General features: G+C 39.6%; 1 protein-coding gene across 1 annotated transcript; it reads right to left on the reverse strand.

Annotated features, from left to right (window-relative positions):
• Positions 1 to 314: 314 nt before the first annotated feature.
• Positions 315 to 22,741, reverse strand: SELENOF (selenoprotein F). The gene is made up of 5 exons (XM_063428359.1): positions 22,657 to 22,741; positions 20,046 to 20,213; positions 5,452 to 5,515; positions 1,640 to 1,689; positions 315 to 1,103 (listed from the first exon to the last, which is right to left on the reverse strand). Exons 1-5 carry the CDS (start codon positions 22,702 to 22,704, stop codon positions 972 to 974), a joined length of 462 nt encoding a protein of 153 aa, XP_063284429.1. The 5' UTR covers positions 22,705 to 22,741; the 3' UTR covers positions 315 to 971.
• Positions 22,742 to 23,053: the final 312 nt, after the last annotated feature.

The following is a 23,053-nucleotide window of genomic DNA, read 5'->3' on the forward strand; positions in this document are numbered from 1 at the left end:
CATTCAAAGATCCCGCATTTGCAAGATACTGTAAATAACATCTAGAAAAAGCAGAAATACAAAAATGATTATGAACTCAAAAAGGGCACTAAAAGGACAGGGTGAAATTCATCTAAAGAGCTACCATGCTCAATTTTACCCGAGTGCCATAAACACTGCCCAACTGCTTGCCCAACGCACCAAATGTGCACATTTCTAACAAAAACTGATCATGGAAAGATTGTTAAGGCAGTTTCTGCATTAAATCTAGCTTACTAGTAATCACTTTTGATGAATAGCATCCTGTGTTTATGGCACAGTGCACCTATAAAAAAAAAAAAAAAAAAAAAGATCTTTGCTTCCCTTACTGAAAAACAGTACAAAAGTGGTTGTTTCAATAATTCTGACCAACAGTTTAGGTTTGAAAACGTTTCGAGATAAAATAGAAGAAATTTGTTAATTTTAACTCTGAGGTTGTGCTATATTTGATTAAGGAAGTATATCATTTTTGCCTCACCAAAATAAATTCGTTTGTGAGACATTGTGCACATGAACATTAAATGAAATGTGTCTTAAAATGCAGCCATACGTCAAATACATGATAAATTGTTGGTTATGTATCATTACACTTGTTTAATTTTTGTAGCTTGTAAACTACTCTATTCAAAGGACGGTACAGAGGCTCTTTAACCCCTTAAGGACCAAACTTCTGGAATAAAATGGAATCATGACGTGTCACACACGTCATGTGTCCTTAAGGGGTTAAGCTAGGAATAGAGCGGTTACAACCAACCCTACCACCTTTAAAAACTGCACCTGGTCCCACATGTGATCTTCCAACAAGTTTTTTGTTTGATTTTTGTTTTCTTTGCCCTCTATCACCACATAAAGAAATACAAACATAAATGGCTGCAAAGAAAAACACAATAGTTTGCACTAGCAGGATTTGTGGATCAATAATAATAAAAAAAAAAAAAAAAAAAAAAAAGGAATTAAACTCGATGTAGCTTTTCACTCAAGAATTCTTCAACGCTATCTGTATTCCATTTAAGAATGCTTAGTTCTTCAGAAATGTTCCCGTTGTCATCCAGCAGCTTTAGCACAGGATCGGATCCACGCACATACTGAAAAAGCAAAATAACAGTGACAATGCAGTATGACCATGAGATAGATCAAAGTGTCATATCACAAAGAAGATTTAAAGGGACAATCAGCATCAGAGCCACTACTTGTTAACAGAGTTATTTTGGTGCATAGATGCTGTTCCTTCTCTTTAGCAATGTAAAACATTGTTGTTTTTTTCCCCTGAGAAACAGCAATATTTATATTTGTCAGAGAATACACCTCTACTGGTTGTCAGACAGAAAGCCACTACAGGCACTTCCTCCTTTAGAATATTTAAAAATAGAAAAAGTCTTCACACAGACCACGATGATGTCTAACTCATTCAATGCTTCTCATAGAGAAGCTCTTGGTTAGAAGATTTCAGTAATTGCTGCACATGTGATGTGGATCTGAGTTGAACAGACCAAGATCATCAATGTGATCTCACAGACAGTAGAGTGGCCACAGAGAGGAGATAGTCTCAGTGTTGGATTACATGAGCTTAATGAAGCAGTTGTGTATAGATGCACAAATACCGGACAAAATGAAGAAGTACCTTAATCTGCAGACCCTTGAAAAGCTTGGGCTTCTCACTCCTGACAAAAGCTGTGAAAGACAAAAAACAACAACATACCTTGCCATGAATTCTTCAGGAGAGATATATACAAATAAATGCAATTGTACTAATCCAATTCTAAAAGGTTTTGTAATGCCTTACTATGAATGGATTTTATATAAAGAATAATAGCACATTGAAAAGTTGAATGTGTCTAAGCCTGAGTGACAAGTTTGCAGAAATCCAGTAGCAGAAATACACTGATCAGTCACAACATTAAAACCAATGACAAATTAAATGAATAGCATTGATTATATTGTTACAAGTGAACAAACAGTTCTTGAATTTCATCTGTTGGAAGTAGGAAAAATGGGTAAGCGAATATATCTGAGTGACTTTAAAAAAGGCTAAATAGTGATGACTAGACGCCTGGATCAGAGTATATTCATAACAGCAAACCTTATGGAGTGTTCCCAAAATACAGTGGTTAGCACCTACCAAAGTGGTGCAAGGAAGACAACTGGTAAACCGGAGTCAGTGTCATGGGCGCCCAAGGCTCAGTGATGCACATGGGAAGTGAAGGCTAGACGGTATGGTCTGATTACACAGAAGAGCTACAGTAGCTCAAATTGATAAAAAAAAAAATCATGTGGATGTTACTTTGCACGTGATGTCTCAGGGTTGAACTTGATGGACTTTAGTATGTTTTCAACCTAGAAAACGCACACCCATTTTTGCATTGTATAAAATGTTCCTGATCTCAGTTTCCACTTTCCTATCCTGTTACTTAATTTCCTAAGCTTCCCTCAATATGTGAGCCCTGTGCTTACATTCTTGCATCCAGTCCCTCCATCAACATCAGTGTCTTGACTCCTATTTGTGCTAGATTCATCCTCCCTTAATTCTAATTATGCTTTCCCTTCTCTGTACCAATTGTGTCTTCCACTTTCATATATACCAATTAAATACTCCTTTCTCTTTCTGTCTTCCAGTTCAGTTTCAGTATTAATTTTCAATCCCTTGAATTCCCACACACCTCTTTATGCTAGGTGTGTAACCTTTTGCCACTCTTTAGAATGGATCAAAATCCCCCTTTACTAACACAACAACCCCATCTCTTCTCCCTTGCCATATCAGTGTCTATTGCAACATCAGTCACCTCAGCCCACCCTCCTCTATATTAGCATCACACCATTCAATGGCAGCATACTTTCTTTCGGCAGTAATACTGACTGCCCCACTCGCAGCCTTTCCCCATGTAGAATTTTTCATTTCTTTCTGCAGAGGTTGAGAGGTTGTCTGATGATGATGATGATCCCATGGGTAGTTAAGCACCTACGCATGACACACTTAAGTAAGTCTGCAGTATAGATGTCTACTAAAGGCAGAGAGCAAGTGCCACCTCAGGGGCCTTTGAGCTACAAGGCACATGTGCCATAATGTATTTGTTGGTTAGTTATATTATTACAGAGAAAGGGGGAGGAAGAAGAGTGTGGCAAAAAAGAAAAGAAAACAACAATAGCCCATACGATACCTGCAACTAAAGCAATATTCTAAAAAACATGAAGAAGCCAATTTAGAATGCAACAAGAACTAGATTCAAAGTCAGGTCTAAGAAAATGCACAGATACCTTTGTGGCAGCTTGGAGCAATAAAAATAAAAATCTAGAAATATCTTACATTTTCACATTTGTGAATTGAAACTTCTCAAAATGTAGTTATATAAAAATGTACTTAAATTTAGGTGCAGCAAATGATATCTAATCGATAAGCTGCATTACAGGAAAACGGATGTGAATTACAATACAAAAGAGTATGTTAATGTGCTAGGCCCTGTGGGATGCTAAGCAGCCTTGATATTGTAATGGAAGCATTTCAAAGTCCTAAAATGACTTGGGCTACATATTTCTTCTTGGTCCAGCAATTCTAACTTCATCTGTTCTAATAAGACACTGGGGATTTTAACTAATTGGTCAGGTCATATTTCTTTAGGAAACCTAATTATTTTTAATGTCTTACAAACCATGCAACTGAATGAGATAATTAAACAGAACACAATTCATCAGGAAATGTGTTTTTCAATCCCCATGGTAACACACCAGACAAAGAAAGATACATTAAAAGGTGAATTGGTTGCAAAGGAGTACTGCAGCTGTAACAAGGAAACGGAAGGACACAAAATAATTAAAACTATTCTGCCACTATGGCAGTTCTCTTGTCTTTTGTTGACTAGAACTGAAGATGACAGGGCTGGCTAGCGTTATCTTTGCAGTGGCTTGTGGAGCACTACATTTTCCATCATGCTCTGCTAGCTTACAGTATGTCTGATGGTATGAACAAAGCAAGAGATATATCTCCTACTCGTGCCATCTATGTAGATTAACTAGATTAGAGAACAAATAGATTTGACAATCTTTTCATAACTCATATCTGTAAGCTTAAAGTTTAACTGAATAAAAAAAATAAAAAAATAAAACAATGGGTGGAAACTTATCTGAAAATTGTGACCATGGAAAGGTGCCTTTTCAAAAAACAAAACACCAAGGGAAAAGCATCTTGAATAGTTGGCCTGCTATTTGAATGCAAAACCAGAATGTAATGTTGCTTGATACAGTTTCATAATGGTTGCTGTAAAACAGCGTGGAGGGACGGCCATGGCAATGACAAAAAGACAGTACAGTAACAGCAAACTATAGAGGACATCCCACTGACTTGAGTAGCTGAGGCAATTGTCAGTACTATTTAAAGGGACACTATTGTCACCAGAACAACTACAGCTTATTGAAGTTGTTCTGGTGTGTATAATCATTACCTTCAGGCTTTTTGCTGTAAACACTGTCTTTTCAGAGAAAATGCAGTGTTTACATACAGCCTAGTGATAACTTCACTGGCCACTCCCCAGATCCTTCATGGGTCATGGCTGCCTAAAATGCATCCAAACATTCAGTGTCTTCTCCCTCTGCGTGCAGACACTGAACTTTCCTCATAGAGATTCATTTCATCTCTATGCGGAGATGCTGATTGGCCAGGGCTGTGTTTGAATCATGCTGGCTCTGCCCCCTGATCTGCCTCTTTGTCAGTCTCAGCCAATCCTATGGGGAAGCATTGTGATTGGATCAGGCTACCACTTCTGATGATGCCAGCAGGCAGGTCAAAAGGAAACAGTGACAAAGCCAGCAATTTCAGCCTTGAATACAAGTAAGATTTACTATATTTAGGGAGGCATGAGGGGACCAGGGTGGCAAGATGGTGGTTTTAACCCTATAGGGTCAAGAATACATGTTTGTGTTCCTGACCATATAGTGCTCCTTTAATGTTTATTTGCATACTGTGCATGGCATTCTGGGAGAGTTGATGATATATAGATGCTGAGCAGCAGTACACTTTTGAATCTACTTATTTAAGTGGAGAATTATAAATAATAAAACTAATTAACCTGGAGAGGTGCCGAGACTTTTCAGCTAGAGATAGAACATTACATTGAACAGTGCATGAGTGACTGAAAAAACAAAGACCAAATGACAAGAAGAGGATACTCTCTCTCTATGTAAAAGGCAGTAGCTGGAAACAAGTAATGTAACCCTAATGTTAGACTTAGCCAAATAACAAGCTAGGAGACAGGGATGTAGAGGACCATAGAGAGAGAGAGAGAGAGAATGACTATGTGTGTTCCAAGCACTGCTATGAATGACAACTGGATACAATTAAATGGACAGAAAAGTCATTTGTTAACTTAAGATACTGCGATACACAAGAGTGTGATGACAAGAGTCATTTTTTTTAAATGATCAAATATTGTACTGCGTACTTACCCTGGACTTGGGGGAACCTCCCCAATTTTCATCCGCAAACTTCAAGTATAGCTCCTGCATATCGCTATATTGGAAAAAGAGAAAAAAAGTAGAATATATTAATATAAAATATTATATTCGCAATACAACACTAAGGTCTAGTTAATTAAGTGAGTGAAACTATTTTTTTTATTGTGATAAAAAAACAAATATTTTTTTGCCACAAAAAACAAATATGCTGATATATGCAGGATAAAACTTACCAGGAAAGGTTAAAGGATCTTAACATGCATAGCTAGGAAAGACGAGACAGGGGGGAGACGATATAAACATTTAAATACATAAAGGGAGTCAACACAGTAAAGCAGAGACTATTTAAAAGTAGAAAAACTACCACCACAAGAGAACATAGACTTAAACTAGAGGGGAAAAGGTTTACAAAATAATTTCAGGAATTATTACTTTACAGAGAGGGTACTGAACTCACGGAATAGCCTTCCAGCTTAAGTAGTAGAGGTTAACACAGTGAGGAATGTAAGCATGTGTAGGATAGGCATAAGGCTATCCTAGACTTAAGATAAGGCCAGGGACTAATGGAAGTATTTTGAAAATTGGGCAGACTAGATGGGCTGAATAGTTCCTATCTGCCGTCACATTCTATGTTTATAACATGTTACAATCAAAACCATTATTATTCACTTTTATTATCCACACATACCGTATTTTTCGCTCTATAAAAGCTCCTCAAAAGTAAGGGGAAATGTCTGTGCGTCTTATGGAGCGAATGCATACTGAGATCGTGCGGCATGAAGGAGGGAAGGCTGCAGAGGCAGATACTGAGTCCCTCCCGAGCAGAAAGTGCTGGGAGGAAATGACTGTTACTTCCTTCCAGCTTATTGACTGCACGGGCTGGGAGGACTGAAGACACTCTGAAAGAGTAGGAGAAATAGCTCTGCAGGCAGACTCCCCCATCCCATCATCGTCGCTGCCTCAGGTAAGTGACTGAAGAGGTTTTTACCCATTCAGTAACTGGGGATTGGGGGGTGGGAGGGAGAGGGTACCTCCAGGGCCAGGACAATGGATTGTTTTCCTGGCACTGGAGTTTCCCTTTAACTACAAGGTCAGGATGAAAGAGACAATGCCCACCATGAAGACCAAGAAAAGAAGCCAGAAAGTCAACTCATAAGCTCCATACATTTCACAGAGGCGGAAAGATAAAAAATAAAATGTAAAAAAAATTACAGATTCTGGCTACTGCTAAATTACAAGAGTGTACCCATACCAGAGGCTCTGGAAACAACCAAGCAAAACCTGACAGCACTGGCAACCAGACTAGATACCTATGGGCATTTGATAGGAAAAATCATCAATTAATCATTAATTGCCAGAAGGCCAAATCGGAGCCATAGAGAACAGCTACAAGTACATTCCATTAACACATACGCCCTACCAGTAATAAGGTTATTATTAAAGTGCGGTTCCTAGTCAAGATAAGAGCTGAACACGACGGATAAAGAAGAGGTTCAATGGTTAGACAGACCTCTCCATAAGAGAAGCAACATCTGTAGATTGTGGATGTGGCTCACATCGCGAAATTCTACAAGTAGTTGGAAGAAGCAGGACTGAAAGACAACTCTGAGGTACTAATGCTAGCTGCACAGGAACAGGCACTCAGCACCAGATTGTTAGAAGTAGAGGTCTACCACCCCAGAAAGGACCCAATGTGCAAACTGTACAACGAGGCTATGTACAATATCTCCACTATATGCAAGAAGAAGAAAACTTACAACCTACTAAATGGTGTACCCCTAAGCACCAATATAATCAAATAAAACATACAGGGTGTAGGATTTCAAAGATACAATCTTAAATGTACCGATACATGTATTCTTAGAGGTCTTGTACTGCATGCAACTGAGAATCAGAATGTCACCAGTTCTTACAGGTTTTTTTTCTGGCACAATGATACACAAATGCCATCATATATACATGATCACACTTTCTAAAGAAAAGGGGGAAAAAAACACTCATTACCATTGGATAATATGATTAACTGCCAAAAATGTGATGAGTAATGAGCAAATTACAGATCTGGTTCTAAGTTTAAATGAACTATCCCTTTATTAAATAGGAATTGTAATTTGCCTTTTAAACCCTGACCATATGCAGCATCCGATTAAAACAATCCATCTTTGTTTATTTTTTTTTTAGACTGTTCTGTTTATAGAATACAAAAGAATCACATACAGCAAGCCTGCATTTTTTTTTTTTTGAGTGTGGTATTTGAAGACATAATCAAGAATGCTTGTGTTCTAACAAGAAGGGATGAGAATTATGTCGACAACAGCTGTGCTTTATTACTTCTCACTAAAGGGAATACAATCAAATTCATTTAAAATTCTGAATGGTGAGGTTTAAAACAACTAATGTAATTTCTAATGAAATTTCTTCTAAATGAGTAATACACCAAGCTACTTTTATGGATTCCAGACTACATGACAAGAAGGAAAAATTAGAAGAAACCCCCCTCCCCCCCCCCCCCCGCATGTTAACAACAAAGGTCATGCTATAAGATATAGAACCACTCTGGTTTATGGTCCGTTCACCCATTTCTAAAAAAGTGATGTATGGGCCCAAAAGTAATCTTGCCTGCTCAACATTGTTCTCAGTTATTTTATAATTAACCTAACACAGTACAGTGAGAATGGAATGGGATGCCAAGGTGGCCAACCGTTTGTCTCTTGGCATACTCCCTGGGGTATATGCACCACGTGTTGAAAAACTATACACCAGGCACAAGCACTATACAAGCACTTTTCATTCATATTACTATAGATGTTTTCCATAAGCAGGCCATACGTGTTGCATGATGTCCCAAGATTTGTACAGTTTTATAGATTATTGTAAAATATGTTACAAAAAATTGCACCTACTTGCTTCTATTATACTGTAATATAAAAAAACAAACAAACAAACCAAACCTATTCCTTTCTTAGAAATTTGCTGATTTATTTGAAAAGGTTTCATTTTTGGTATAAAGGTAGAACTTTCACAACTTGGTGATATCTCCATCTTTAATCCACTAGCTAAATTTAGAAACTTTCAAATGTGGGCAATCTTTTGTACTGCTACAATTTCACCTCCAACTCATCGTTCTTTATTTTACACCCCAAGCATTCTGCATTTGCAGCAGAAAACCTGCACTAGTAAGAAATAATGTTAACCTCTTTCAGAACAAATAATTGATAGATTTTAAAGAAACACCACAGGGTGGGTTTGAGCACCCATTCACAAAGCATGATATGGATAATTAAAAAAATACATTAAAAGTTCCTCTGATCTTTTGTCCAAGTGGCTGTCTACTGGCACTGTTACTCGCAATATTCACCTTCTGGCAGGGGTCCAGGCTTTAGAGGTTGGTATTCTCCAAACAGTTTCATCTTGAGTTTTGGCTCCTCCGAGAGGAGACTACAGCTCCCGTGACTGTGGCCTAATCTAGATGTAGATGGGGGAGTAGGCCACTTCCTTCCCTTGTAACACACTAGCCATCTAGATATTTCCCTCTATATTCTACATGTATTTGATAACGAGCACATGCTCTTCGTCTTACTTTTGTGATATGGCTGTGAAACATGAAACCACATTTGCTGCACTGTGTTACGGTTTAATATCTATTTTGTATTTTATTTATTGGTTTCCAGTCTTATGTTTTTTTTTTTCTCTGCTCTCACTCTATCTTGGTGTCAACACATGTGTGTTGATTTGACCACTCTTGGTCCTTATAGTTCTCACTCAAGTACCATTAAGCATCATATTATTCAACATTATGGTACCAATTTCAGACTAGGCCGATTGTTTACTTGTGCCATGTATAATTTCCACAATTGCTAGGCTACTGATATCCGGTATCATTTATTAAAACGAGCAGTCATTCTGTGATAGTTGAACTATCCTTCTATTTATTGCAAATTATCTCTGTTGTACTATCTGAACTATTCTAATGCTCAATAAAATAAATATTGATAAAAAAAAAATTAAGCTCTTGTTTCTGAAGAGCTGTATTTAACCCAGTAATGTAAATCTGGGGATAGTGCCAGAACCTAGTATCCCTTTAAGAACCCAGGCCTTTTTTTGTTCATTTGGTATTGAGATTGATAGTTAGTTTCTACACTTGTTTGGTTTATGTACCGACAAATGTCATATTATGTCTCCAGTTTTTTTAAGTAACAGTCTAGGTCTTTTTAAAGTTCATCATTCTCTCTTTTTAAGAGGCTATTTCACCAAAAATACAAAAAATGGACCTGATCTAATCTGCTTCAATATAGCTCCCTGTGTCTTAACTGCTCGAGTTTTCCTTTTGCGAAACAGTGAATTTGGCAGAACTTGACAAATGGGCGAGGCTTAAAGCAATCACATTTACCCACAATCCATGCATAATATCAATCTCAAAAAATTGCAAATAGTAACATCAGGGTCAGAGAACAACAAAAGGCCTGCTCTTAGCTACAGAGTGCCCCCACAGAGTAGAAAATATATGAAATACAAATAAAAGGCTAGTGGCAACGGAGAGAGAATAATGATTAAAGGAACAGATTAATGTAGTTCTGGTGTCTATGGCCTGTCAGATTGATCAGTATTGCTTCAGACCCAAGGCAGAGGGGAAAACTCTTGAAAGCTTGTCTTTGAAATATTATGTTAGTCCAATAAAAAAAGGTATCATTGCATAGCGCAATACTCTGGAATTTTGGTGTGTGTGCATATATATATATATATATATACATACACACACACACACACACACACACACACACACACACACCAAAATTCCAGAGTATTGCGCTATGCAATGATATCTTTTTTTATTGGACTAACACACACACACACACGCGCGCATTATATATATATATATATATATATATATATATATATATTACTTGCACTTCACCAGCAAAAACAAAAATAAAGTAGGAGTCTCACATTAAATACAGGTGATACTCGAAAAATTAGAATATCGTGCAAAAGTTAATTTATTTCAGTAATGCAACGTAAAAGTGGAAACTAATATATGAGATGCATTAAATGCAAAGCAAGATAGTTCAAGCTGTGATTTGTCATAAGTGCGATGATTATGGCTTACAGCTCATGAAAACCCCAAATCCACAATCTCAGTAAATTAGAATATTGTGAGAAGGTGCAATATTCTAGGCTCACAGTGTCCAACTCTAATCAGCTAAGTAAGCCATAACACCTGCAAAGGGTTGCTGAACCTTTAAATGGTCTCTCAGTCTGGTTCAGTAGGAATCACAATCACGGGGAATACTGCAGCTGACAGTTATGCAGAAAACCATTATTGACACCCTCATAAGGAGGGAAAACCACAAAAGGTAATTGCGAAGGACGTTGGATGTTCCCAAAGTGCTGTATCAAAGCATGTTAATAAAAAGTTATGTGGAAGGGAAAAGTGTGGAAGAAAAAGGTGCACAAGCAGCAGGGATAACTGCAGCCTGGAGAGGATTGTCAGGAAAAGGCCATTCAAAAGTGTTGGGGACTTTCACAAGGAGTGGACTGAGGCTGGAGTCAGTGCATCAAGAGCCACCACACACAGACGGATCCTGGACATGGGCTTCAGATGTCATATTCCACTTGTGAAGCCGCTCCTGAAGAACAAACAACGTCAGAAGCGTCTTTCCTGGGCTAAAGAAAAACAGACCTGGTCTGTTGCTCAGTGGTCCAAAGTCCTCTTTTCTGATGACAGCAACTTTTGCATCTCATTTGGAAACCAAGGACCCGGAGTCTGGAGGAAGAATGGAGAGGCACACACTGCAAGATGCTTGAAGTCCAGTGTGAAGTTTCCACAGTCTGTGTTGATTTGGGGAGCCATGTCATCTGCCGGTGTTGGTCCACTGTGCTTCATTAAGTCCAGGGTCAAAGCAGCAGTCTACCAGGAGATTTTGGAGCACTTCATGCTTCCTTCCGCAGACTAGCTTTATGGGGATGCGGACTTCATTTTCCAGCAAGATTTGGCACCTGTGCTTGATTGGCCAGCAAACTCGCCTGACCTGAACCCTATAGAGAATCTATGGGGCATTGCCAAGAGAAAGATGAGAGACATGAGACTGAACAATGCAGAAGGGCTGAAGGCCGCTATTGAAGCATCCTGGTCTTCCATAACACCTCAGCAGTGCCACAGGCTGATAGCTTCCATGCCACGCCGCATTGAGGCAGTAATTGCTGCAAAAGGGACCCAAACCAAGTACTGATTCCATATGCATGCCTATACTTTTCAGAGGTCTGATATTGTTCTATGTACAGTCCTTGTTTTATTGATTGCATGTACTATTCTAATTTACTGAGATTGTGGATTTGGGGTTTTCATGAGCTGTAAGCCATAATCATCGCACTTATGACAAATCACGGCTTGGATTATCTTGCTTCGCATGTAATGCGTCTCATATATTAGTTTCCCCTTTTACGTTGCGTTACTGAAATAAATGAACTTTTGCACGATATTCAAATTTTTCGAGTATCACCTGTATATGCAAAAACATATGGAAACCCATGTGTCGTGAGAGCGTGGTTGCTAGGTAACTGTCCCATGTATTGGTAATTTGGTATTTTCAATGTTCCTTTAACAGGTCCAAACTATGAACTTGGTAACATAACTCATGTCTCATTTATTTTTCATTCTATTTTATTCCTCTTATGTTATTTATTTTTAAAGTAATTTTTGGGTATTTATTCATTCATTATTCTTTATTTTTAGTTCTTATTTTTATGTCTATATTCTTTATTAATTTCATTATTTACACTTTTAGTTTTTCGTTTTCATTTTATTCTTATTTTTGATTCATTAATTTATTGTTTACACTTGTTTCTATTTTAGTAGGTATTTGTCTATGTATACATCATTTTATTTTTATTATTATCTAGTCATTATCATAAATTTCCTTTAGTATTTAGACCCTTGCCCATCATTTCATTTAATCATCCCTTAGACTATCATTCATTATAGTTTTTTGTTTAGCACTTGTTATATACATTCATTATCCTACATGGAGAGAATTGGAACGGAGACTTATTTGTCCCGATATACCGGTAATTTGTCCATAAACATAAGAATAGGCAAGGAGTAGACATATAGTATGAGTTATTAGTTCCAGGTTCTGGTATGTTACCCTATTCCCAGATTATGGATAGTGTTTGCATGTTAGGTCATTGGACACATTTTAATTTGAAGCATTCAGAGTCTTGCCACCCACCCCCTTTCATGTCCTTTACAACCGTACTCTTGGTTATTCCAACTGTTTGGTGAATTAGTTTGAGTATTATGTAGACCAGTTAAATAATATATAAAAAAAAAAATCTGTTAGTTATATTTTCTTTTTTTCACCTGGTTTGAATCATAATACGTGAAGTACATGAGATAGGAGATTTGGATCTTTATCCCCTTAACGACGAGTGACGGACGAGGTCCGTCACACGGGGGAATGCGTTAATGACAAGTGACGGACCTCGTCCGTCACGCGTTAAAATTAACGCCGCGATCGCGCAGTGCCGGCGATCGCGGGGTTAATGCTGTTGCTGGGTCCCTCCGAGTCAGGGGCAGACCGGCAGCAGCAAATCCGGATATCCCAGCCCATGTGATCGCTGTGATAGCCAGTCACAGCGGTCACAATGCTGCTGGGATATCTGATCCGCCTCCCTCCACCTCGTGTGGGTTTGTGAAGTGGAGAGAGACGGATCGGTGCTACATTGTGTCCCTGATTTATTGCAGAGTTATACTTAAGTATAAAATTCACTTTTGTGGAGTTAAAAAAAAAAAAATAACCCTTTCCCTGCTGCTTGATCACTGCTAGCAGTGATCAATATACAGGTCACAGTACTTTACTGTGATCTATTTTTTTTTTTTTTACTTTCAAGGGTTAATTTTTAGGTTTTTTGTAACCCTAAGGGGTTAAATTTTATTATTTGATTTTATTAATTTGTGATTTAGTTATTTTGGTGGGTGGAATTTAGTGGGAATTAGGGTATAAAAAAAAAAAAAAAAAAAAAAAAAATTTTTTTTTTTGTTAGAGTTTTGTTAGCTGTGTTAGCTGTATTAACAATGTTTAGAAAGTATAGCGCGGAGGAGGCTTATGCCCTGTTAGCGGCAGACTCAGAGGCGACTGACACTGCCTCAGAGAGTGAAGCAGGGAGTGACGCAGGGGATGCAGGGGACATGGACTATGTGCCAGATACTGCAGGACCATCAGGAGAAATCGACGATTCCCCTAATGCTGACCATGGCGCAGATGACTGGGTACCCCCTAATAATTTTTCCCCAGACATCCCAGTGTTTACAGGCAATCCTGGCATACAGGCGGACCTGTCTGCCTATAGTGCGCTGGATGTTATGCAGCTGTTCTTGGGGGATGAGATTTTTGGGGAGATAGTCACCCAGACTAATCTCTATGCGGAGCAATATCTGGCACGCAATCCAGACTCTCTTATCTCTAGGAAAGAGAGATGGTACCCAACCAGTGTGCCAGAATTTAAACAATTCTGGGCACTGACCATGTTAATGGGGCTAATTAAAAAGCCCACAATTAGGATGTATTGGGCTAAACATCCTATTTGCAATACTCCTATTTTTGCCGAGACAATGACAAGGGAAAGATATGAAGACATACTAAGATTTATGCACTTTAGTGATAACAACAAGTGCCCCCCAAAAGGTGATCCGCAGTATGATCTTCTTTACAAACTACGCCCTTTAATTGCCCACTTTAACCGTAAATTTGCCGCTATATATACCCCCAATAAAAACATTTCCATTGACGAGTCCCTAATGAAGTTTAAGGGAAGACTGGGGTTTAGACAATATATCCCATCCAAAAGATCCCGATATGGGATCAAATTTTATAAACTATGTGAAAGTGGCAGTGGCTACGTATACACCTTCCGTGTATACGAAGGAAGGGATAGCCACCTTGATCCCCCAGGTTGCCCAGATACAGTAGGGACAAGTGGAAAAATTGTCTGGGACTTAATAATGCCACTACTTAATAAAGGTTATCATCTATACATCGATAACTTTTATAATAGCATCCCACTGTTACAAATGTTGTATTGCTTCGAGACCGTGGCCTGTGGCACTATTCGGAAGAGTCGCACAGGTTTCCCAAAGGCTCTAGCGAACAAAAAAATGAAAAGGGGGGAAACAGCAGCTCTCTGCCAGAATGAACTGCTGGCACTCAAGTACAGGGATAAAAAGGATGTTTTCATCTTAACCACCATCCATGGTGAAAACACTCGGAGGGTCGCAGTTCGTGGCAGAGACGAATATAAACGGGTGCCAGTCTGCATAAGGCAATATAATCGGCATATGGGGGGCGTTGACCTGTCCGATCAACTGATGCAGCCATATTTGATCATGAGAAAGACCAGGGCATGGTATAAAAAAGTGGGCATATACCTTTTGCAGATGGCAATCCACAATGCCTTTGTTATTTTTAAAAAGGCAAATGCTGGGCTGAAAAGCACTTTTCTTTCTTTCCAGTTTGAGCTAATTTCTAAGCTGCTAGAATGCCACACAAGGAGACCATCAGTGGAGCCTAGCAGAAGAATGGAGGCAGGTCACTTCTGCTTTAAGATTCCACCAACCCCTAAAAAACAAAACCCCCAGAAAAGGTGCAGGGTGTGTTACAAGAGGGGCGTAAGAGTTGAGACCAGCTATTACTGCCCTGATTGCCCCTCTCAGCCCGGCCTATGTATTGGCCATTGTTTTAAAATTTTTCACACCCAGGCCGAATAAGTAGACCAGTTTTGGGGTGTGATTTTTGGTTACCGAATCTTGGCTTTGTCTACCGTTTATCCTGTCTTCTCTGATCCTTGACCTCGGCTTGTCCTATCGTTGTTCCGTTTCTCTTTACTCCTTTGACCTCGGCTTGTACCTTGACAATTCTCTGCTTGTATAGCCCGGCCATTCTAAGGACCGGTATTACAAGTTTCTCTCTCTGTGTTCTCTCTCTTTGTGGTCTGTCTGTGTTTTGGTTTCGGAATCCATGACAGCTTTGCCCGGGACGCAGATAACTGTGTACTACCCCCGGATAAGTTTACCCCAACTATTCTGTATATGGGGGTATCATTGCACTAAGATGACATAGCTGAGCAACATATTAGGTGTTATACTGCCGCAGCACACATAAGGATAGCAAAATATACAGTAACATCTCCAAGTGTGTGTCAAAAAGGCAGAAAAAATGCTAATTGCAACTAGACTTGGTACAAACTAACAAAAAAATGATCCTACACTAAGGTTTAGAATATACCTTTTGAAATACCCTGGGGTGTCTACTTTAAGAAATGGTAGGCCTTTGTGGGGTAGTTTGAATTTAATACCTGGTAAGATGCTTGGAAATTGCACATAGGCCCAGCGTCAAAATTCAAAGTTCGGTAAAAACTGATATGGCTTGGTCTCCTATATGGCACTGTAGCTTCACAAAATAGTCCCAAAGACATACAATAGGGGTGTCATTTTACTCAGAAGACTTAGCTGAACATAATTTGGGGGGTATGAACTTAGTGGCACATGTGAAATATACAAAATGCCCAGCACAAATGCAATCCATATGTAAAAAACGCACAAAATAATTTTATACCACATACTTTGGCATCTATTGGTGAAAAAATGGGGGCATGTTAAGGCACAATATGCACCTTATGAGATACCCTGGAGTGTCTACTTTTACAAATGGTAGGCCTTTGTGGGTTTTTTTTGAACAGTCAAACTGTTATAATACCCCAAATGGAAGCATAGGCTCATTAAATCCGTCTCTCAAAATTCTACTGTGAGTACTGAAAAGGACAGGTCTCCTATATGGCACTGTAGCTTCACGAACTAGTGCCAAAGACATACAATGGGGGTGTCATTTTACTCAGAAGACTTAGCTGAACATAATTTGGGGGGTTTGAACTTAGTGGCACATGTGAAATATACAAAATGCCCAGCACAAATGCAATCCATATGTAAAAAACGCACAAAATTATTTTTTACCACATACTTTGGCATGTATTGGTAAAAAAATGGGGGCATGTTAAGGCACAATATGCACCTTATGAGATACCCTGGAGTGTCTACTTTTACAAATGGTAGGCCTTTGGTTTTTTTTTTCGAACAGACAGACTGTTATAATACCCCAAATGGAAGCATAGGCTCATTAAATCCGTCTCTCAAAATTCTACTGTGAATACTGAAAAGGACAGGTCTCCTATATGGCACTGTAGCTTCACGAAATAGTGCCAAAGACATACAATGGGGGTACCGTTGTACTCAGCAGAAGTAACTGAACACATAATAAAACTTTGTACAGGAATAGCACACACCAACTTTACAAAATACACATGAGAAGTTCTTTGTTATAAGTTTGTGTGCGAAAACCCCCAAAAAACACAATTTTACTCCAATATTTAGCAGAGGTTGGCGGTAAAATGGCTACGTAGAAAGTGTCAAAACAACCTTAGGTAAATAGCCTGGGGTGTCTACTTTATATAAATATATACTTTTGTGTGGCAATTTTGTTTTCTTTTATGGCTATTAGGCTTACAAGACAAACATACCAAATTCTAAAATCGCTCCACATAAAAAGTGTATTTTACTCCTTGTGCTTTGTGACCTGTAACTACCAAAAAAAACTGAAAATCCCAGACACATTATATATTCTGTAATTCAGAACAACTAAATGAATTTATTTTTAATTACTTTCCTTAACCTGCACTAATTATGTACACATTATTATGGCAAAAACTGTAAAAAAAACACAAAAATTCATTTTTTTGCATATTTCTGTATTTTTTTTAATAATAAATAAGCATTTATATATATATGTGTTACATCAAATTAAAGCCCTTTCTGTCCTTTAAAAAACGGTATATAATATGTGTCGGTGCAATGAATAAGTAAAAAGCAAATTGCAGTTGAACGCAAATAGCAAAAAATGCAAAAAATGCCGTTGTCATTAAGTGAAAGACAAGCTTCTGAAGCTCTGTCCTTAAGGGGTTATAGACCCAATTCTAAATGAACTGAATACAATGCTAAGTGTGTATTATGTTTGTTTTATTTATTTGATAATGTGTAAACGTGTACAGGTTATGAAATATGTACCCGAGACGTTGTGTTTATAACACACCATAGTCTCTTTGGATTTACCAGAATGGGGCTGTTTGACTCTCCTATCCCTTTCCTATCACTCTCAGCCACTTGCACTTTACGTTTCTGTGTGTTTACATATTGCAGTAACATTTTTGGATTTGGTACACTGTTGTTTTTCACTTTCCCTCATACCACTCAATCTCTTCTATGTATATACATGCACTATGACTAATCCTTCGTGCCAGAACCCGGTTCACGTAACCTTTGTTTTTCCTTCACCTAGCAACCACGGTATACGAATGTTTATTCAGAGGGGATAGTTACCTAGCAACCATGCTAGTTCACGCGACTTTGTTTTCCCGACACTTCCGGGTTGAATCAGTGTTCAGGCTGTCCTATCACTTGATTGGTAAGTTGTTTATGTATTTTCTTATATATGTACACATTTGTATTGAATCTTGATAAAGACCCGAACGGGTTAAAACGTCATTTGTAACAAAGCTGATTTTTGAAGACACAAAAAAAAAAGCACCATTTGAATACCGGTGAATGCCCCTCATCTATTTTTATTTTAAACTTCCTTAGCAGTATTGTTATAAATATTACAGATATTAAGGAGTCACCAAGCGGGGCTGCTGCGTGTTGAACTGCATCTGCCGGTCTAGACACTCTTAAAAAAATCAAGTTTAGGTGCCAAGTTAACCCCCCCAGACCATTTGCATAAGCATATCATCAGTGGAATGCAATCCTCCCCATGACCTGTTGCTGGCTCCTACTCTATTTCCGGCGAAAGTGAGGCTATTGAGAATGAGTTACGTGAAACACACACCATGACTATAATTCCATCATTCCAATAAGATTTTGCAGCATCTGAGGCGCAATGACCACCTCGTTGACCAGACCAGAACTCAGAGAGCTTCACAGGTAGTGCAGGCTCCGCAGCAAGTACATCACCTATAGTGCAGCTACCTTATTCTGCACCCCTGCAGACACCCCTACTGCAGGTAAGGGGAAAAAAAAAAACAAAGGGACAAATGCAAAGAATCCCTGCTGTAGTACTGCCGCTGACAGTATGGAAAAACTCTTGCTTGCACTCACATGAAGAAACAAAAAATGCTATACAGTCATGTAATATGTGTGTACAATTATACATGTATATTGTATTAAATAGGGTGTACAGATCATGCCCCTGCAGCCTCACTGCTTAAATCTCTCCCGTTTAATAGTCACTTGTTTATGAAGCCATAATCACACCACCCCTTCCTGTGACTCACACAGCCTTTTCTTAATGTGCAATTTGCTTAATTTAGAATGCATCTCCTGTTCTGTTAATTGCATGCTAGCGCTTACAGCAGCCTTATGTGTGATTAAGGTTCAATTATAGGAGCAGAAGATTAAATTCCTAAAGTAAACACACTGTGCTGTAAAAATGAAACATTTACTTTAATGAAGGCCATGTGAATCACACACACACACACGTGTATAGGAAACACACACAATAATAGAGGGTGCCCTCACATGACTTCTTAGTTGCACTGAGTGGTCCCCATGCAGTATACAGCGTATTGTAAGGCATAAGGAGAGTGCCAAGCAGTTATACACATACACACCTTTAGAGGTGTATATCACTTATACAGTGACAAGGCAGGGGTATATGCATAAACTTTAATCTAGAGTTACTGTGGTGCTTAGAGTGTTCCTTTAAAGCAGCACTGTTACTCTCCCTCAGAAAAATTGGCATTTTATGAAGATAGAATCGTTATCAAATACTCATTATGACTGTGTTGGTATCATATAAATACTAAATATGCTGTCTGTAGAATTAAATGAATTATATATATTTTTTTAAACGCAACTACATCATAAAAAACGTTTTACCTGAAATTTAGTGAAACATTTAAGTTATTACATTACAGTCAAAGAGATAGTTGTTGGGAGTAACTAGCTTGGATAGTCTAGCACAGCGATAGCGAACCTATGGCACGCGTGCCACAGCTGGCACGCCGAGCCCTCTCTGTGAGCATGCAGACATAGGTCGCCGGTAAGGTGCCCACGTGTCCCAGATCGCCCGGCACTTCCTATAAGCAACTTAGGCAGGGGAAGAGGAGAGGACCACTAAGGAGGGAGAGGGGAGAGACCACTAAGGGGGGGAGGGGAGAGACCACGCCACTAAGGGACAGCTCTAAGGGAGGGGAGGAGAGACAGTACTAAGGGACAAAGGGTAGGGGAGAACACTAAGGGACAGTGGGGCAGGAAAGATCACAGGGTGACAGGGGAGAGAACTAAGGGACAGGAGGGGATGGGAGAGCACTAAGGGTGTGTGTGTGTGTATCTGTGAATATGTGTGTGTCAGTGTGTATAATTGCCGTGTTGGCACATTCAGGAAAAAAAGTTGGTTTGTATTGCGGTTTGGGAACTCGGGTTCACAAATGTTCGCCATCACTGGTCTAGCACATTGAAAGTACACACGGATCTTTAAATATACCTTTCTAGATTCAAAGTGTGCTTCCTCCTGACAGCACTGCCTGCAAGATGAAGATATTTCATTCAGGCTAAACTGTGAAAGTAGGTCACAGGAACTGCACAGCAAATTGCTAGAGAAGCCGACATCTCTGCAGGCTTCAGAAGAAAGTTCAGCTCCATATGTTGAGATCTAAAACAGCAAAGAGAAAATGCTTTATTAACAAACAGAATCCTTACAGTCTAGCACAAAATGCCTCATTAATTAAATCTCCAACTCAGCCACAGTCACAACTTTTTGCCACAGTTTTTCCATTTTCAGATATAATTTGCAAAAAAAGTTAAGTGAATATCCATGAGTTTTTCATCATCTGCTGACCAAATGGTGCGTGGCAATTGTTTTGTGTGTGTAAATGCTGGCTGTATGTTATGCATTTGTGCTCCCCCACTTTCTGCAGAAAGTGGTGCTATGGTCACTGTGAAGATTTAAAGGGACACTATAGTCCCCAGAACAACTACAGCTTAATGTAGTTGTACTGGTGAGCATACTCATTCCCTGCAGTAAGGATCAACCGATATCAATAATCTGAACTTTCAGGCTGATAACTTACTTTTTGAAAAAAAAAAAAATTCTACACAAATCTACTGTTAACTGAACATGTTGATTATTTATCTATTTTTATAAATCTTTTTTTATTAAGTGGTAAATGCACAAAATATACATGCTAGTCATATTTTTTGTTTTCAAGAATATTTAGTGTTCCTCTCCTTTCCCTGCTCTTAGTGCTCCTCTCCCCGTCCCTTAATGTACCTCTCCCCTCTCTATAGTGGTCCTCTCCCTTTGCTGGTGTGCCGCATTACCTCTCTTGTAGCATGGCCGAGCGGAGCACGGTACGGGAGCCTAAGTTTCCTGTACCCGGCCAGACTGACAGGAAGTGCTCTCTGTGAGCACTTCCTGTCAGTCAGCCGGGTACAAGAAACTGAAGCTCCTTTACCGCGGACCGCTCTCCTCCACGCTACACGAGTGCTCTGCGCTTCCTTCCTGCCGGTCACTCGATTCTTGCGCACCCAGAGCCGGTACGCCCTGTGACCACGTGTTCCGTCCGATGGCCATGCGTGTTCTGGGTCACTGTCGCCTCTCACATTATCGGCAATATCAGTATCAACAATGGCTGAAACAGATATTTTCCAAAAATAGGAATATTGGCCAAAATAGGAATATTCTATCCCTACCCTGCAGGCATTTTCAGTGAAAAGACAGTGTTTACATTACTGTCTAGGGACACCTCCAGTGGCTACTCCACAAATGGCCAATGGAGGTGCCACCTGGGGCAGTGCGCAGCACGCTCTGCATGGAGATGATGAATTTTCCTCATAGAGATGCTTTGATTCAATGCATCTCTATGAGAAGGGCCCCGCACGTCCTGCTTCCTTTCCGATTTCAGCCAATCCAATGCTTATAGATTATGACGTCAGCAAGGAGGTGGGATCCAGCGCCGGCAGATGTGCAAGGTGCTGGAAGTAAGGTAAGTTTTATTACCTTTTAAGGGGGCTAACAAGGGACAAGCCACCTAAATGGTGGTTTTAACACAAAAGGGTCGGGAGTATGTGTGTGTTCCTGACCTAATAGTGTTCCTTCAACACTCATGTTATCTAGCGGAAAAAGAGACCCTAGTCAACCTGTGAGGGAGCATGTAGTTTGCACCTTCAGATCACAGTAATCAGTCCTTTTTGCATTGGCACTCAGTAAGTCAGAATACAGACTGGGAACCCAGTGAGCACTGGAAAGTGAAGGAAGGGTCTACACTACCTGCCATGACAACTCCAATGTCCCCTCCCAGCCATGGCAACTACACGTGTCAGACAATTGGAATTCCCCATCTATGACAACTTGCCAGTGAGTGGAATTTTTTAACTCTTTGTTAGTGAATGGGTTCAAAATGTTGACAATCTCAGCCAATTAGAAGGGCTTAGCACGGGAAGAGTTAAAAGTTTCTGCTGAGGAATTTACGACTTTTTAAATCTCGTTCTCTGTTAATAACCTTCGAGACTCTGCATGAGCCAGAACAAGATATAACTTTTAAATCAAGTTAACATCTGACTGAAAGTGAAACCATTTTTTCATGCAGGCTGCATAAACAGAAACAAAAGTGATTTAACTCCTAAATGGCAGTGAAACTTCAGAGGCATGATCTATACACCAAAAATGTATCACTAAGCTAAAGTTGTTTTGGGGACTATAGTGTCTCTTTAATTTAAACTTTCATTACACAGTAGTTCTCATCTCAGTTATGTCTTTAATTATTCTCCTATTTTCAGATATAATGTGAATTTCCCACTTTAATGAAGATATCTGCAGGTTTCAGACTGTATTGTTCCTGCCAAGTGTAAGGTATGTTTTACTGAGCCCTGACCGTCCCAGTAATGACTGACCAGTCTTAGCATTAATGATCTGCCTTGTGGAGCTCCACTTGTTAAAGCTGAAGCAGGAAGCTACCAGAGCCACGTCATCACAACAGAGCCGAACTAGCTGCAGCCTCAGCGGCCCCTCCCCAGCTCTCAGCGGCCCGGACCAGGAATACACACACACGCCACCCATAACTGGCACACACTGCCCCCAGCCAAGCCGCCCTTACCGCCTGCAGCACGGCGACAAACCACACCAACATCTCCCGCACCGCCATCTTCTCCAGCCCAGCCGGCGCTGCTTACTGCAAGGACCAGCAACGGGCTGCCCACGGCGCTGCCTGAAAAACCAAACTCCGTCATGACGTCAGGGACAACGTTATCTCTGATACTGCAGTGCGATTTATTCAATGCATAAAAAATATAAAAAAACACTGTAAAACGTTTCGTCAGAAATCGCCAGTAGGTTGTAATACATTCCGCCTCCCCCGTACTATGCTAACTTTATTTATCAGGCGCGCTGAAGACACCTCATTTCCTTTTCTGTTGGGGTCCTTGAGTGTAACCAGAGACCGGTGTTCTATCCAATGCCAGGATTCCGCATGAATATTACTGGAGAACGACGTC

The sequence above is a fragment of the Pelobates fuscus genome, chromosome 7 (genome assembly GCF_036172605.1).
Source record: "Pelobates fuscus isolate aPelFus1 chromosome 7, aPelFus1.pri, whole genome shotgun sequence".
NCBI lineage: Eukaryota > Metazoa > Chordata > Amphibia > Anura > Pelobatidae > Pelobates > Pelobates fuscus.